This window comes from Lagopus muta, chromosome 1, assembly GCF_023343835.1.
Source record: "Lagopus muta isolate bLagMut1 chromosome 1, bLagMut1 primary, whole genome shotgun sequence".
Classification (NCBI taxonomy): domain Eukaryota; kingdom Metazoa; phylum Chordata; class Aves; order Galliformes; family Phasianidae; genus Lagopus; species Lagopus muta.
The window spans coordinates 60,968,749-60,986,131 of NC_064433.1; the positions used below are offsets into that span (position 1 = coordinate 60,968,749).

The 17,383-nt window shown below is 46.5% G+C and overlaps 1 protein-coding gene across 5 annotated transcripts in view; it reads left to right on the forward strand.

Annotated features, from left to right (window-relative positions):
• The window catches only part of LOC125691273 (cat eye syndrome critical region protein 2), a 91,652-nt gene that overhangs the window by 69,856 nt on the left and 4,413 nt on the right, over nucleotides 1-17,383 (forward strand). The window contains exons 7-16 of one of the 5 annotated variants that reach the window (XM_048940444.1): nucleotides 1,876-2,045; nucleotides 2,768-2,845; nucleotides 7,607-7,763; nucleotides 11,571-11,700; nucleotides 11,988-12,025; nucleotides 12,112-12,203; nucleotides 12,455-12,581; nucleotides 13,990-14,423; nucleotides 15,619-15,747; nucleotides 15,977-16,787. In XM_048940444.1, coding sequence (XP_048796401.1) covers nucleotides 1,876-2,045; nucleotides 2,768-2,845; nucleotides 7,607-7,763; nucleotides 11,571-11,700; nucleotides 11,988-12,025; nucleotides 12,112-12,203; nucleotides 12,455-12,581; nucleotides 13,990-14,423; nucleotides 15,619-15,747; nucleotides 15,977-16,787 — 2,166 coding nt within the window. Of the gene's footprint in view, nucleotides 1-1,875; nucleotides 2,046-2,767; nucleotides 2,846-2,916; nucleotides 4,754-4,787; nucleotides 7,010-7,606; nucleotides 7,764-11,570; nucleotides 11,701-11,987; nucleotides 12,026-12,111; nucleotides 12,204-12,454; nucleotides 12,582-13,989; nucleotides 14,424-15,618; nucleotides 15,748-15,976; nucleotides 16,788-17,383 lie in introns of those variants that run through there. The other 4 variants (XM_048940452.1, XM_048940479.1, XM_048940461.1 and 1 more) reach the window with 4 other exon arrangements.

Sequence of the window (17,383 nt, forward strand, 5' to 3'; positions counted from 1 at the left end):
GGTTAATGAGGCAAGCAGAAAAAGAGAGTTGGCAACATCATGTGCAACTGAGTCTGAGGGGGCCTGTGCTCATTTGTCATACATGAGAATCCCTAGGCTTCCACATAACTCACAGGCTCAGCCTGCCTATTCCACCACAATAAAAGGCAACTGTGGCATTGTCTTACCGTGCCTCATTCCCTTCTGCTTTTGTGCTCAGATTTCCTGGCTGCTGCTCTGGAGTCAAGAGACAGAGCTGAAGCTACATGCATGAGACACTGTGGGTTTTATCAGATCATTGTTTTCTGGCAAATTGTGCCACTTTAGCTGTGGAGTAATCTTCTGGTGGCACAAAGCAGTGCATTGGTCCTGGCTGCTTTTGAAGCCAATCGGCCACAGGCAGCTGGCAAGGGAAGGGAAATAGAGAGGGCAGACTCGGGGGCAGCACGCAAGTAAGCCCCAGTAGGGTTGGCTGCAATAGCTTGAGGTATTACAGTCTTCAGTCCTCCTCTGCCTCCTTTGGCTCAAGGAGACAGCATCACAAAGCCAGGGTGATGGAAAGTAGTGTGAAGTTGCTCCTTTGCCATCCCAGTTACATGAACGTGAGCTGCAGCTGATGGTGAGTTCAGCTGTGTGCTGGCCTGTGACCTGGAGCTGCCATGGAGTTGAGGTGTGTGACCAAGGGCAGGGGATCAGGGGGAGGCTACAGCTCCCCAGCCTTCCTGGGGGAACCTGATTGATAGCTTGCATATGGGAGCTGCTGACAGTTCAAAACCACATAGGGACCAAGGTCAGGTTCAGAGAGTAAGAGGCTCTGGTTTTTGCATATTTTCATTTTTTCATTGTTAATCTGTTGAAAATGCAGTGAGAAGCTGCATGACATCTTATGGTGGGGCGGCAACTGTTGCTTTTTTTTCCAGTAGCCAGTCATTAGCCTGGGTTTTCTTGAAAGCTCCTCAGCCCAAAAGGATTTGAGCCAATCCTCCCCCTCCCCAAAAGCAGTCCACCAACTCTGCCTAGAGAGCATCCTTGGGCAAAAACATGCAAGTTGCAACCCATGAGGCTTCTCTGCTCTGAGTAAACATTTGTGCAGCAGGAACCGCGTTGCCTCTTTCCAGGTGGGTGTTCCAACCACTGTGTGAGAGCCTTTCCTTCACCATTAATATTCAAATGTTTCACACAAAGCAGAACGGTCCCGAATGTTTTGGTAGTTGGGACATGCTTCAGAGCGGTGGGAGATCTGCTTCAGATCTGACGCTGGATCAAGCAGGGATGGGATGTGAACTTCTGCAACTTCCCCCTCATCTGGCAGCCCGATGAACCCCGTCCTTCACTTCCTCTTCAGTTCTTTCAAGTGCCTGCAAACAAAACGTTTCATTTGGGTAGAATGGGAGGTTTCATTCACCGCAGCAAAGGTTTGCAGCACTAAAAAAAAATTAAAAAAAATGTTGGCTTATTTCAAATAACATTCATTTCCAGTGTTTTTATTCTGCTGCCAGACTAAATCAAGCATTTGCATTACTCTGTGTCCTGCTCTGGCTGACAGCCTCCGTTACCAGAAACAAATTAAATCCTTTCCTCTGGTATGTCAGAACTGAAACTGGAGAGTGCCACGCTACCAGTACTTCTTCACCTGTGTCATTCCCCTGTCTTGGCATCACTTGCAGTGTTACTAGGGGAGGCAAAAGTACTTCCAGTGGGGCAAGAGTTTTGGGTCTACAGCAGTGACTTTTTGTGTTCATTGATGGTGCTTACACTGCTAGAGCATGTTTCCCTTAGCAGTGACCCTGAACAGTGTCTTTTGCTCTTCCCAAGCCCTGAGAGTAGGAGAAGAGAAGGGATAAAAGTTCTTAGTCGTAACTGCTGTGGAGATAACATTCTTGCATGCTGTTGAAGGGTCCCAAGGGCCAGGCCGTGGGACATGGTGGCTGCTGTGCCAGACGGAAGAGGAATGGAGGCAGGTCACCGAGAGCTTCAGAGAGAGGACTTCCCTTAGAGAGCGGCAGCTCTACAAACTCTTGAGTGAAGACTTCCTGCCGGAGATCTGCAACATGATTGCACAGAAGGTGAGGAGGCATAACATCCTGTTTACCTCTGTCTGGCCACTTCCAAGAGCACGGACATTTGCTGACAGAAGGAGAGCTGACTGTGCAGACATCATCCCATCCTGCTCCCACCTCCAGACTGCAAGCGCCCCGGATATAGGGGCTGTCTAGCTTATCTGCAGGGAGAAAGACTCCCCCTGATGAAGTGGCAGGGCTAGAGATCTGATTCATGATTGCACATCAGCATTGGTAGGATGGCTGAAGGGGTTACTGTCTTCAGCTGTGTTCTGTGTCCCTTTCTTGCTAGCAGGGAATCTGTCTGCTTTGAACTGCTGCGATTTACTGCCTGGCTTTTCTATGCAAACTGCCTCTGATTTCACTTTTACTGCAGTTTCTCTGCTGGCTCTACTGCAGGGGCAGTTGCTGCTTTGGCTGTCCTCTTTAAGTCTGCTTGAAATAGTATGTCAGAGCCTTCAGACTCTGATGGGTACCGTCCGTTAAAGGAATGTTTTCAGATGGGTCAGAATAGAAATGGGATCCTTCAGCTGGAAGGCTTTGTAAAACGGGCTCTGCAGTCAGCATGGTACTCTTGGACTGAGTTCAGCGTGTTTGCTACCTTTGTAAAGCTAACAGGGATTTCATGGTCACTTCTCTCCCCCAGAGTTTCTCCTGCCACTGTCACTGATGTGCCCTAATTTCCTCCACTCTCTTTTTCTTTCCCTCAATTCTCAACCCTGTTTCAGGAGAAGCGTCTACAGCGGACAGAGTTTTCTCCCAGGTGGATGTCTGACCATCAGCCCATCAAACCAATCAAGCAGGAGGTGAGGGGGGGTGTGAGGGGGAGGACAACGGAGGGAGGCGAGAGCAGATGCCTCCTGGGGGAAAAAATAAACCACAGCATCGCTATTCAGTGGGAAGGAGCCGTTTGAAAAGTGCTCGTGCTGAAAGAAAGATGGGTGGTAATGCCGGTCAAATGCAGGCTGACACTCGGGGTTTCTATGGCGAGCAGGGAGGTGCTGCCCTCTGGATCGCAGAGGTAACCGGCCTTGCTGCAGACGCTGGTGCAGCTGCATATGGAAATCTGCGCTCAGCCTGGGGAATTCCACTTCAATGAAAGTGCTGGCACATTCGAGGCAGTTCAAAGAAAAGTTGAAGAAGGATGAGAGGGCTGGAAGAACTGGCTTACAAAGGGAAATGACAGAAATTCAGCCAAGGGAAAAACGTGAGGCTGCAAACACATGAGGGTGTAGATAGTGCGGAGAGAGACAAGGACTTGATGCAGCACAGAGCTGAATTAGGGGGAATCAGATGGAAACAAAAATCACAATTTAGGCTGCTTAAAGAAGCGCTTGTCAGACCAGCTCAAGCAGCTCTATCCGTGCCTCCTCACCCTCATCTCCTCCGCCCCGTTGATGGCACGGCGCTGCTGCTTGTGTGTCTGTGCAGTGAACCAGACCCAGGAAAACGACTGGAGTTAAATATAACCTTTTTTCTTTGGTTGGGGTTATTTTTAACATAGATCTGTTTTCCAATTCAGTTCACCATTCAGCTCCCAACAGTCACGTTGGCACAGCCAGGGGCACGGTACGGCAGAGATGGGGGGTCTTTGAACTGGCAACTTCTGCCCAGAGAAATCGGTCAAGCAACACAGGATTAGCTTTGGAGGAAAAAAGTGGCTTGGTTCTATCAGGCTGTGGCATAATCCCTCACTGCAGATGTAATGAAAGCACAGTTATCTGGTGTTTTGTCCCAGAATACTATCAAATGCTGGGAAATTGAATGGCAGGGAATATTCCACGTATGTCAGTGTTTCCTGCAAAACAAAGGAGAAAGTACAGCTCCCCACAATAAATATGATTACTTAGAATACATAAAGGAAGGAAGAGCCTCTCATCATGCTGCAGATAAAAGCCTGCAGAGGGGAAAATAAGACCCTGGTGATGGTCAGTTTGGGGCCAGCATTGCTCTCTGCAAAGCCCCCCATCCAGGAAACGCAGGGCCACGTGTTTGTTCACAGGCAGCAGAAATCCCAGTGGAGAAGGGGAGTGGGAAACACATGGAGCCTGAATGATGCTAATCAGTACCGCAGGTGCTCCAGGTCTGCGGCTGCAGAGGGTTGTTAATTGCTGCCTGTGGGCCAGTGAAACGTTTTCCAGTGAGCGGGGGCCCTCCCAGCTCCTGCCGTGCTGGGGAGCAGGGAGCCAGGCAGCACCAGGGTGGTGAATCTCCAGACAACGAGGGATGTGGCAGTTGTGTGTGCTGCAGGGAGGGAGGGAAGGTGCCAGCATGTCTGATGGTTTGCTGGCTGAGCAAGGGGTGGGCAGCAGGCAAACTTTGAGGAGAAAAGCTCAGGTCCCTTGTGGGGGTAACCCCCTCCTCCCAGCTCCACGAAGTGGATGCCACGTTTGTCCAAGATACAACTGCTCCATAGGCTCCTAATCCTGCGGGGGTTTCTCAACAGGTGGTTCAGATTAGCTCCTCATTAAAGAGTTGCCTGAGCAGCACCCTCATTAGGGCAGTGCTGCACAAATCAGAGCAGAGAGGGTTTGAAGGGCAAAGCGCTGGGGGCATCTCTGCCTCTGGTTCCTCCTGAAGTCTGATACCCACTGTCTGAAAGCAAAGGAAAAGATAGAAAACTTGCCCTTTTGGGGTCTGGGGGAGGCAGCAATGTTGTGTCCTGGAGTGCTCTCTGGCGGAGGGAAGGAGGTGGTGATGCCCTGGTCACAGATGTGTGGGTTGTTGTTTTCACTTGAGTATTAAGCCAAGAGAAATGCCCTTTTCCACCTTTTCTTTCAAGAAGAAGGTTTAACCTGTGTTAGTTTCTCGTGATTGTCTTGCCAGTAGGTCTGTCACACCTAGTATGAGTTTGGGACCTCCTGTCTAATTTTATTTGGCTTTGTTTTCTCATATATATATATTTTTTTTAACTCTGAGATATGAGCCCAGTCAGCTCCAATGGGTGTAAGTGGGGCAGCAGGCAGTAGGTCCCTCTGGAAATGAAGCTATTTCTGCATCTGCAGTGTCTCAAAGAGCCCATCCCAGCATTGCCACTGCTGCTCTACTACTGCAAGATCTACAGGGGAGCACATGCTGTGACTGTGGGCATCTGCTGCAGCCTTAGATACCTTCTAGACTGAGTTTGTCATCCCTTCTCTTATGAGATCTGTTAGGATGGCATCGTCTGCTTTGCCTGACATTGTCCCCCTGCTGTGTGAATGCCACATTTGTGGTGGGTTGATCTGGAATGTGGTGTGGATTCTGTATTGTGCCATTACAGCTTAGAGTGCTCAATGCACCCAGCAGGCTCAGAGAGGTCCTGGTTTCACCACTGCTACTTGGATGTTGTGTTCATGTTTCTGTAGGTATTGAATGATGGATGCTGTATGCATCTAGGGGAGAAGGAGGTCTTACCTGTGTACCACCTGCTCAAATCAGTGTGGCATGCCAGGCTGGCTTAGGTCTACAGGCTAGAGAAACCAAAGGCTGATGGTCACATCCTCAATTAAATCTTTACTGTGCTGACTTCTGGTGGCTGGTTTCTGCTCTCCTCTTTCTCTTCCTAATGGCTGCAGAACACAAAGGTTTTTTTTGTTGTTGTTGTTTTTTGTTTCTATTATAATTTAAGGATTGGACAAGAAATTTAGAAGAAAACTGTTTCAAGACCGTCAGGATCAGCTGAAAAGATATGTGCAGTGTATGAGTAGAGAATAGGATAGTAGAATGGTTGAGAAAGAGGTGAAAAGAATAGAAAGTGAAAATGTAGGACCTAATTCTGTAAGTTCTTAATCTCTTGTAGTTGATGTACCAGTGTCAGTACTGGGCATCCTGGTGTTTACTTATTGATGGAGAGGTGAAAGCATCTGAGAAATACAACAGGAATGATTAGGGAGCTGGAAGGATTGCTTTATGCAGAAACATTTAAGCTAGGTACAGAAACACAGAAGTTTTGTGCAAGTGTCTGAGGAAGCCCATAAACACTGGAATGTGGCTGAAGAAGAGGAACATTTATGCCAACACTGAGGAGCGTAATTAGGCATAATTGGATGGAATGAGAGGATGAAAAATTAACTTTGGACTGAAAGTGAGGAGAACGTGGCTAACCTAAACAAGCTGGGGTTCACAGAACAGTTTCCCTAGGAAATTAGTGCAAGCGTTAATTGCTAATAGCTGGCAAAATCTAAAAAGGAGAAGAACATAGGCAGAGTTCCCTGGTGGTGAGATCCTGCTGTGAGCTTTGCCTAAAAAGGTCAGCACAGACTAGGTGTTTGTGCTGTCCAGTCTGCCCCTAAATGCAGGTCCTGATATTGTGAAGAATCTCATACTGGAGGCTTCTTTCTGTAGCTGCTTGTGGTAGAAGCATAATTATCTTGATGTATTTCTACTGGGGACATGGAAATAACATGTGATGCTCATTGTGGAGATCTACATGGGGATACTGTAGACTAGCAGCCTGTAGGAGAAGGAGAGGCAGAGAGGGAATGAATGTGTGGTAAAACAGACAACTTTTCTGGGCATTTACCAAGACACTTGGAGGTTTCTCTTCTAGATAATGAAACAAGAACAAAATAGTAACCCTGGTGCCAGATTTTTTTCTGGGGATTATAATAGGCCTGGGGAGGTTGATGGTCTGAGCACCAGCCAGGGAACTCCAGCTGATTGCTAATCCTCAGGAAATGCCTTCTGCCTAAGTGATAGTTGCTGGTTAGTCACTGAAAATGAAGGTGAACAAAACTATGCACGTTGTTCTTTTCTAGTAGGCATTCCGTGCTTATCAGGCACACTTACCTTGATCTTGCATAAGTCAAAGAGTGGTTGACTGATTCATTTGTCGTTTAATTAAATTAAAGCAATAAAGGTTATTCCACACTGTGGTATACATACTTTGCACTTTATTGGAGAAATAGGAGCAGGCAATTCCTGGTCTGGGAAGTGTGCAGTCTTAAGTGGGATCAAACACAGCCTTACAGCCTGCTGGGCGTGAGGAGGTAAGGAAGTAGTGCAATAAAGAGCCAGGCGTACTTGAATGAGAATGCTGGCCAGGGGACTCAGTAGAAAAAAACCTGCCCAAATAAATGAGCAAGAGCTAGTTTGGGGCAGATTAGCATACAGAAATACAGTTTGAAACACAAGGAGTACCTTGATGTAAGGCCATACTGGTCTCTTTTTCTGTCCCAAGTACTGTGTATATTATGATAGAGCCAGGTTCAGCAGAGTAGTTTTTACTGCTCGTTCTTGCAGCTCGAGACTCTGTTAATGGAAAGAGTAGAAGGTGTTGCATAGAGGTATCAACAGCCAGGATTCTTTGCCCAGAAGGGAAATCCGAAAGATACATCTCTGATGGAGCAGCAGTTTGTCTAACCGATTACTTCTCCTTCCTTTCTCCTTGGGTTGGTAGGGTTTCATTGCTTGACAAGTAACTTTCCTTTACGTGTTGCTTTTCATCTGAGAATTCACGTGTACAAATCTTTTTGTTGTCATTCCAGCGTTCACTGTGCCTAGTACTTGCTCAAAGTAAACCTGCCCCTGCTCAGACCTGAATAAGCCAATGCATTACATTTTTGTTGTGCACTGTTCTGTCACAGGTAAACCCAAATGTGCTCAGTTCAGTGGAGAAGCAGAGGCGCAGAGAGGAAGAAGAGGAGCGCCAAATCCTTATAGCGGTGCAGAAAAGGGAGCAGGAGCAGCTGCTAAAGGAGGAGAGAAAGAGAGAGATGGAGGAGAAGGTCAAAGCAGTGGAAGGTATGTGCAGTGTGAAGCAGAGCTGGGAGATTTCGAAGCTGAGACCAAAGCCTTGAATTAAGATCTACCATTTGCATTCCTCCCCTGCCAGGCATGCTAATGGAGATGTCTTTTCTTGGACTTGGCTCAGATAAATTGGTCTGACAGTAGTTTCTTTTTGCCTCGTTCTCCATCTCTGTGTTGATGACTGTTATCTTATGTGCCCTTCAGTTTTGTCTTCTACCTTTGATTTATACTCATTTTCTCCCACCATTCATATTGTTCCTCTGCTTCCTCCTTCCATCTTCCTGCTGTGGTCCTCATGTATTTCTCTGTGTGCCGGATTAGCTGACTTTACTCTTGCTGAACAGCCATTTGTCCTTTTGGTCTGCTGCATGACGAAAGGACTCCTTTCAGGGTGAAATGGAAGGGGATGACATGGGAGTAGCAAGAATAGTAGTTTCATGTTGCTACTGACCTCATCAGCTAGAAAACTTAAGGTGAGAGGACCAGGCTAAACTGAGCACTGGCAAGTGATAACTTCAGTTTTTTTCTGCTCTGCCACAGTGACTGGCTGGGCTGTTGAAGCTCTAGGGAAACACAACGTCTTCATGAAACTGTTCTCATGCTGCATGACAGTATCAGTATTGTGAGTCTTTAAATTGATAAAGAATCAGAAGGGGAAGGGAAAAAAAAAAGTTCATGCAAACCCCATAAACTTTCCAAGATGAAACAGTTTGCTACCAGATGTTTGATAGCAGACCAGATGTTATCTAAGAATAGCTTCTTTTACCTGCTTACTTTCTAACCCTTTGAGAATCCAATTACTTACTTGGCCTTCATATATTTCTGGTTGCCAGTCCTGGCTAATCTGGTGCTCTAAATTCAGAGACATCCAGCTTCCTGATCTGCCACAGACATCTGTTTCACCTTGGCATATTGCATATTCTTTGTGCTTTAATTCTTTACCTGTATAGACAAAATTAATCTTGAAGATCCTGAAGATCTGCAAAGACAAATGTGATATTCAGAGCTGGGCTTGTTTTCTTATAAGCTGTGTCAGTTTTGGGGTAAACACAAGCACTGTGTCATCTGATGTGAATGTAGCAGAGCCAATCAAAAAACTGGCATGGGGCTGGTCAGTAAATTGTTTTAAGCCATTTTGTATTAATTAGTGCTTTCTTTGACTGGCATACTTTTATTTTCGTTTGAACAGTTTCTTTCAGTTTAGTTCAAACTTTTTCCCCAGTCAGTTTAGGCTGAGTCAAGAGAAGTCCACTTCTAAAGTGATGCAAAAGTTGTTTGGAAAGATTATTTAAATCATTTGTTCAGTTAAATCACGTCAGTGTTTTTCATCCCTAGAAACGGCAGCTTTCCAGGAAAAACTTTGGCTTCTTAACCATCTTTCCTTATTGTCAAGCACCCCCTCCATTAGCATAGCACTGTGGTAGTTCTTATGATGAACAGAAAGTCATTTGAAAATGAAGTCATTTGTTTTGCTTGGCTCAGACTTTTTAAAACTGGACATCCCCTGACTGAGAGTAACAAAGATTTTATTGTGTTTTGCCTTCTTTTGTTAAATCCCAAGCAATTTTGCAAGATCTTCTGTAGAGGGGTGATATGAAACACAGAATGGAATGTCTGTGCTCTTTGAGACTTCATCAGCACTTCACCTGGCTCTCGTTTTTGGACTCTGTGCCTGTTTTCAGATGGCTTTCCTCTTTCTAGTCTGGGATTTCACTTCCCCTCACTCCAACACACACCCCATTTAGTGACCCTCCTGCTGGGCCCATCTGGACTTTCCTGACTTTGACTTAAAGCAGTTTTCTAGATTTCTACCAGAACAGAATGTTAGAGTTTTCCAGTTCTCTTCACAGATGCTGCTTAAACGTTACCTCTCACGTACATGACTTGCTAGCTGTCTGAGGTACTTTTTAGGGCATTACTTAGCTTTTGATACTTGATGAGTAGATCTCAACCCATTACAACAATTACGGTGAGCTGTACCTTTAACATGCTGTGTAATCTTCCTGTGCTGCAGGGGCCTGAGCTGTATCAGGGTAGCACATACCAATTCCTGTCAAGTTTATTGTATTGGGTCCCTGATGGGTACTGATGGATTTCTAAAATCTACGTGACCTTACCTCTTGGTTGCTGTTGCCAGGAAATTCTCCTTTTGCTGCCCAGGTCATTGGCATACATATTTCTCAGCTTGTTCACTTTGGCATCCATAGTAATGCCATCTACGTGATGTCAGTTTTACCAAAGAAGCATGTGGTATTGAACTGTGCTTGACTCTGCTAATCTCTGCTAACTGTAGTTTGATGTTGGACTCCTTCTCATTATATAGTATAAAAGATGCTGATAGATTCTGTAGGACATCTTAGATGCAAGTCCTGTCCTTTCATCTTCAGAGCAACCCACAGTCTGGTTATGGGAAATATGGACTTTTTTTTTAACTAGTCTTTGATATATCTGCTCGTGGATTTCTCTGTAAGTATCTCCCTTGTAGCTATTTCTGAACAACTGTTATCTTGTCAGAATATGCATTAAGATGAAGGATTTGTTCCTCAAGTGAAGCCATGACTTGCAGTGATGCTAATGGTGGTCATGTCAGTGTGTTACTGTGACATCTCTGGTTTCTTCCCAATAGAGAAATCCATTGCTTTTTTTTGATGGGGCACAAGCTATGACTGTCAACTTCTTTTCAGGGAGAAGGACGTTTTCCTCAGCATCTACAGGAAGAACATGTAAACCTTTATATTTAGCACCAGAATGTCTATGGAAGTGGTGACTCCAACGTCAGAGTAAGGACTGTAAGGAAACACAGATAGAGCTATTCTGGAGATGCCCACTTCTAGTTTTCTTGTCTGCCTGCTCTCCATCTCAAGCTTTCTTATAGCGGAGTAAGAGAGAATATTTAAACCCTTCCACCAGAGCAGGTGCCCCAGCTGTGGCCTGTTTTCTGGAGTGTTTTTTCTGTATCATCTCTCCTTCAGTACTTTTGCAGAAAGTTCTGCTTAAGCAGAAGGTTGATACAATTGCAGGTGTTTAGCAAGTCAAATGAATTCAGATTTGCTTTAACAAAAAGGAAATGAGGCTCATAAGAGTCCATAAACTATATATTATGAAACAGTCTGTTAGCCAGCTGTCTGGTTGCAAACCACAGATTATATTACTAGTATTGCCTCTTCCTGTCTTTCACCTCTTAAACCAAACCTGTCTCAATGGCCTTCCAGCATGGTGGTTTACTTGCCCAGGCAGTGAAGGCCCACCTGAACAATCTTCCTAAAGCTAGCTCTGGTGATGGAAAATATTATTGACCCCAGCTACTCATTGCTACCCAGATGGGAGAACTTCATTCATCCTTCAGCACTGCTCTTTATCATCCTCAGTGCAAAACCAGCTGCCTTGAGTTCATGTGGCTGAGGAATAATTGCTCCTTCTTGACAGCATGGGAGTAGCAGTGAACAGCTGTAGGATGGTAACTTAACAAGCCAACTCTTTCCATTGAACTGATCTGTGCCTCATTCTGTGCTTTGAACTTCTCTCTTTGTACCACGCCGTCTTCAGGAACTTTTCTGGAGGTTGGCTAAGAGAGCATCTGCATCACAATATCATGCCAAAATTTTTGATGGCATTGTCCACAAAAACTGAAGAGATGTGTTTGTGGTGCATGGTATTCTATCAGTTCCTCAGCTTCTTTGCTGAAAGAACATTTCAGTGGAGCTCTTGAAAGCCACAGGAGCTGCCTGACTTTTCCTTGCAAGACACTGTTGGCAGGTAGTGCTGAATGGCTTCTTTGCTCATTTTCCCTTCCTGCTGCAGAACGAGCCAGGAGGAGGAAGCTTCGTGAAGAGCGGGCCTGGCTGCTGGCACAGGGGAAGGAGCTCCCACCTGAGCTTTCCCACTTGGATCCCAGTTCCCCTACCAGGGAAGAACGAAGGGCCAAGGATCTGTGAGTATGCAGCTGTGCCTGTAGTACACCTGTGCAGTGGGGCATTTGTAGGGAGGGGAGGAGTGTGGTGATTCACAGAAATGAGGAGGGAGAAATGAGGTTGGAGAGCTGCAAGGAATAAGCTGAGAAACATCTGGATTTGTTCCATGCTAGAGGAGTGTTTGTGATGAAGCCTGTTAACATCATGGCACTGCGTGTGGTGTGGAAGGGAAGATGAGGTAAAAGGAAATGCCTTGTGTGTCCTAAGTCTGTATTCACTGTTGTGTTTTTTTTTTCTTCAATTACAGCTTTGAACTGGATGATGAGTTCACAGCCATGTATAAAGGTTAGTCATCCTGTCCCACTTTTCTTCTTTGAATGACTCCCCTGGGCATGTGTGTCTAACAATTGCCTGTCTTTTGTGACTACCAGTTCTAGATGTGGTAAAGGCTCACAAGGATTCTTGGCCTTTCTTGGAACCTGTTGATGAGTCATATGCTCCCAACTACTACCAGATCATTAAGGTAGGGAAGACAACACAGCTTGCCTGGCTGATGCTCTTTGTTGACTGAGGTGCAATTATTTATTTGTGCTTTGAAGTTCTGTGGGCTGTGTAATCCTCAAAGTCAAATTGCAGGGGTTCCTTTGGGTCTAGGAAATGCATGATGAGAGTCTTTGCTCTGCATGACTTTCTGTGAAGATGCTTGCAATTTATGCAACACTGCAAGTCCCACTGCACTCACTGTAACTCAAGGGAAGCTTTGTTGCATTTCAGGCCCCCATGGACATCTCTAGCATGGAGAAGAAGTTGAATGGAGGTCAGTACTGCACCAAGGAAGAATTTGTGGGCGATATGAAGACCATGTTCAGGAACTGTCTTAAGTACAATGGTGAAGGCAGTGGTAAGAGCAGTAAGATGCTAAGTTCATCTATTTGCAGTGCTGAGTCCAAACAAGTATTGACCTGTCCCTACTCACCACAACTGGATTTATGTCTATTTTCTTCCAGGGTATTTTTGAGAGTCTGGAGGAAAGAGTAGGAGCTCCTGAGTAATAAAGCCCAGGGATTAGACGGGTTTTTAGCACAATTGTCATGCTAATTTGTGGGCTGGCACAATGGGACTCATATGTTGGTAGATAATGAAGACGGAACATACAAAATCTGGTTGTTTTGTTTGTTTGTTTTTTGTTTTTTGGGTTTTTTTGCAAGGTTGTTCCTTTGTGTGCCTGCATATGTGTTTCTGTGCTTCTTTGTCTCTCACTATCTAACATGTACTTTGAAGAGCAGAGGAGTCTGGTTAGTCCTCAATGTTTGCAGAGTAATGCAGAAATCTGAGAAATGAGACTTTGGGATGGAAAATACATCTTTTTGTTTAGCTTCCTTGGCTATTGAATGAATAACATGAGTTCACAAATGGGAAACCCTGGGTTTAATTGCCATGCCAATTAAAATTCTGCATGTTGCTTAGGTAAGAAATCAGTTCCCATATGGTGGGTCATCACTGCAGACTGTCTTCAAATTGGAACTAGTTCGAGCTCTTTAGCTTGTCACTGTGGGCCCCGAGTAAAAGCATTTTCCTGTGCTGCCACTAGGAGAGCTTTGTTTCCCAAGGAACTTCTAGGCTACTTCAACAGAAACAACTGGAAAGTTATTTGCTACAAGCCCTTGTCATTGACATCTCTCACACATCTTTTTTTATTCTTATCCATTCCAATGAAATGTAGGTGCCCCCCTGAGCAGAACTGTACCATGGAAATGACACAGTTATGACACTGATATTTGTAATAGCTTTTTTGTCGTGGTCAGCAAATGCTTTAAAAGCTGAAAGTGGAGAAAGTGTCTTTGCTGATTTTTCTCTGTCTTGTAGCATATAGCAGAGATCTGAACCAGTCCAAGAAAAGCCTCTAAAGATAATCGGATATCTTTGGAAGTTTCATTTCTTCTCTCAGCACTGCTGGCTAACTGTGCAGGTCACACATCTCTGCAAGCAGAGGTGGTGTCCGTCATAATGTAATTCTTGGCACTATTCTGGGACATTAGGTTAATGCTGACCGTGCAAGCCGTGCTGCTAGCGGTACTTTGTCATGCCTGTGTGCCTGTCCTCTGGTGGGTTTACTGAGCAAATCTGATGCTGCACTGCTTATCAAGTTTAAGAACATAAACCAAAGTCAGCTAGATAGAAATGGAGGTCTTTCTCCAAAAGACTTTGTGGAGGTAATTTGGCTGGGAAATAAGAAAAGTCCAGCATTGCTTAACAGTTCTTCTCTAAAAGTCTCTGTCCCTGACATTGCTGGATTTTTTTCGTGGCAGAATATACCAAGATGGCTTACAATTTGGAGAGATGTTTCCACCGAGCAATGATGAAGCACTTCCCTGGGGAAGATGGAGACACGGATGAAGAGTTCTGGATCAGAGAAGACGGGAGGCGGGAGAAGAGGAGCCGGCGGACTGGCCGCTCCAGTGGTGGCAATGTTTGGACTCGGTCACGAGACTCAGAGGGACCAGGCAAGAGGCAGCAACGCCTGGAAAACGGAGGGAAACCTCCACCGTATCGAGCTACTTCTAGGGCTCCTGCTTCTTCCTCCTCCTCCTCGTCTTCCTCCTTCTCCTCATCCTCTGCAGAGGATCCAAGTGGAAACGCCATGCAGCCTCCTCGAGAAGTGGGCCCTTCCAATGGGAGAGGTTTCCCCCGCTCACTGCAGTACGGTGGCATGCCCAGCCCTGTGCCACATCCTGGCCAGATGGTAAGGGGTGGTTTCTGATGGTTTTTATCGATCCTGCCTGTGGAGGCAGGAAGGGAAAAGAGAACAAAATTCTGTGGAATACAGCAAGGATCTTTTCACAGAGATTTGAGGGTCAGAACTGTGATTTCTCAAACTGAAACGTTTTAACCCTTAAATTTAACCTGAAACAGTTCAGTCTTACCAGGTCTTCATGTAGTTGGTTGAGGAAACTGGACAGAAAATAGTTACTGTTAAGACAGTATGTTGAGGCTAGAAGAGAAGCTACTTCAGTAACTGAAGGCTTTTCCAGATTGCTGCCACAGTAGTTAGGAGTGGTCTTGTAACATTCTATGTCAGCAAGTACCCACATATGCTTGGTCAGCCTCAGCTCCCCCACTTCTATTTTCTCTTTGGAGAGGTACTCCATGTGCATGTAAAGTAGTCACGTTTTCTCTTTTAACCTCCAGTTTATGATGCTGAGCAAGCCAGCCTTCTTTTGTCTCAATTGTTTACAGATGCCTGGTAACTTTGTGCCATCTGCGTACTTCTGCATTTCGTGCTTTGAGTATTCATAAAGGCTGTAAACAAAACCACACACAAGGCCACCCTGGGCTGTAGCAGTGACCTCCCTTTAGCCTGATGTTTCTTCTCTGAGGACCACCTGTTCTGCCTGTTCTATGGGCTGCTCCTTACCCATCCTTCACTGTCTTTTCCTTTTTTAAGCAGTGATGTCTTGTGGTGCAGTGTGACAGCTGCTCCTCTGATACCAAGATACCCCTCTCTTTTTAGCTAGAAATTAAATAATGTTTTAGGGCCGTTCTTGTGATACAGACAGTGAAAGCCAGTAGGAGAGTTGGAGCCAGCTATTCTTGTGAAAGAAATCCAGCACATTCCCTGCCATTCTACTTATGTGCTCCTGTGGTTTGCTCCAAGGAGAGGAACCCTGTCCCCTCCAGTCTTCTTGTTTGCTCCTAAATAGCTGGGAGGTGTGTGAGTGTACCACAGCTTCAGCCTAGGGACACGAGAGAGAGACTGGGGAACTGTGTCATCTCATGAGAGAGCCTATGGGTTTTTCATGGTATCTACAAAAAGTCCATCTGCTTTTCTGTGTGGTTCTTTAGATCTTGACTTGTCCATGCTTGAAGCTGTTCTGCTGCCTTTTTACATTTCACAAATGGTTTTATTTCTCCCTCCCGCACGCCTCCTCATCCCCCAGAGACCAGCTGTACCAGGAACGTTTGGACCCCTGCGTGGATCAGATCCAACGAAACTCTATGGCTCACCGCGAGTGCCAGAGCCCCATCCTGGAGACCCGGTTCAACAGCACCAGCACTTTGCCATGCAGGTAAAAACAAACAAACGAATGGAGGAAAAACAAACAAAAAAGCCCAACAACAACAAAGAAAAACCACCATAGTTTCTACAAACGCTGCTGTCTGTTTTGGTAGTAATAAAGCAAAGGCGCTTTGCAGATCCCCTCTGCTCCCCTTGGTGCCTCTCTTCAGAACACACCGGTGATGGTGCTTACCCACCTTCCTCCAACTGATACTCAGCCACTCTCTTTCCTTCCCCAGCCTGCCGTGGGACTGAGCGAGCACCGAGGGCACAGGCTGGCCACTCCCGAGAAGCAGGTGTGTGCAGGGCCGACCCACATTGCTGGTCTTGGACCCCGTCCCAGCGCCTTGCAGCTAGGGTGCATGAGTGGACCCCCTCCTGACGCCGTCTACTCAGCAGCGCAGTTCCAGCAGGGATTCCTTCCTCCCAGGCACAACGGGCCTCCAGTGAGGCCGCCAGAGGGTTCCGAGATGCCACCAGGACACATGTACCGACCCTACAAGTACCTGAACCGTGGGCACCCTGCCTTGTGGAATGGCAGCCATGGAGCCAGCGGCCAGAGTGCAGTGGGGCCAGAGGAGAAGGCACCCCTGGGGCCAGCGCCCTCGCTCCAGCCCCGCGCCATCGGCCATATGATGGAGCCCCGGGCCATACGGGCACCTCTGCCTCCCAGCCAGTGGACTGAGCAATCAAACTTTCTACCTCACGGGGTGCCTCCCTCAGGGTATATCAGACCACCTGGGAAAACCACCAGCCAGAGAATGCCGCAGCCACCAGCCGCTCTTTTTGGGGGACCGCCTCAGGTTCAAAGAGGGTGCCAGGGTGGGGACTCCATGATGGACAGCCCAGAGATGATTGCCATGCAGCAGCTGTCATCCCGTGTGTGCCCGCCAGGCGTGCCTTACCACCCTCGCCAGCCGCCCCCGCCGCACCTTCCCGGGCCCTTTCCCCAGCTGGCTCACGCTGCCTCCACTGGCGTGCCACCCCCAAAGCCTGTCGTTGGGAATGGGAGCTCACAGGATCAGACCATGGAGCCGGAGAGCAACCAAGGTAACTCCCCATGGCTGACCAGAGGCCACATAGAAGCTTTTCGTCTGTCTTTGCTACTGCCAGGGACTCTGGATGTAGAGGATGCAGCCTCATGGGTCCTTCTAGCTGTAGATGTCTCTGTTCATTGCAGAGAAGTGGGACTAGATGACCTTTAGAGGTCCCTTCCAATTCAAATGATTCTATGTTTTTTGTGCCAGTGGGGAGCAAGGAGCCGTTTCCAGTGGATGGGCATTCACAAAGAGTAGCTCTACTGCTCTAAAGTCTTGGTGTACCAACCTTAATTGTGTTGCTGATGCACGAAGCCTGTATCTGTAGATGTGGTTTTATTCAGATTTGCACCACTAAAGAGGAGGGAAATTTATTTTTTTTTTCAGACTCACCAGAGTCCATTTTAAACACTGGCAGAGGCTCAGCAGCAAAAGCGAGTTTTGTTCTAGAAAAGAATTAAATTACTGACCAAACAGCTGTGGGGCACATCATTTGTATACACACTTTTTCTTTTATATATTTTATACATTTCCTGCTCCAGCCATCACTTAAGTTTTCCTAAGATTTTTCATCTTACTGTAGCCTGCCAGAGATCCCCTCCTTGCCAG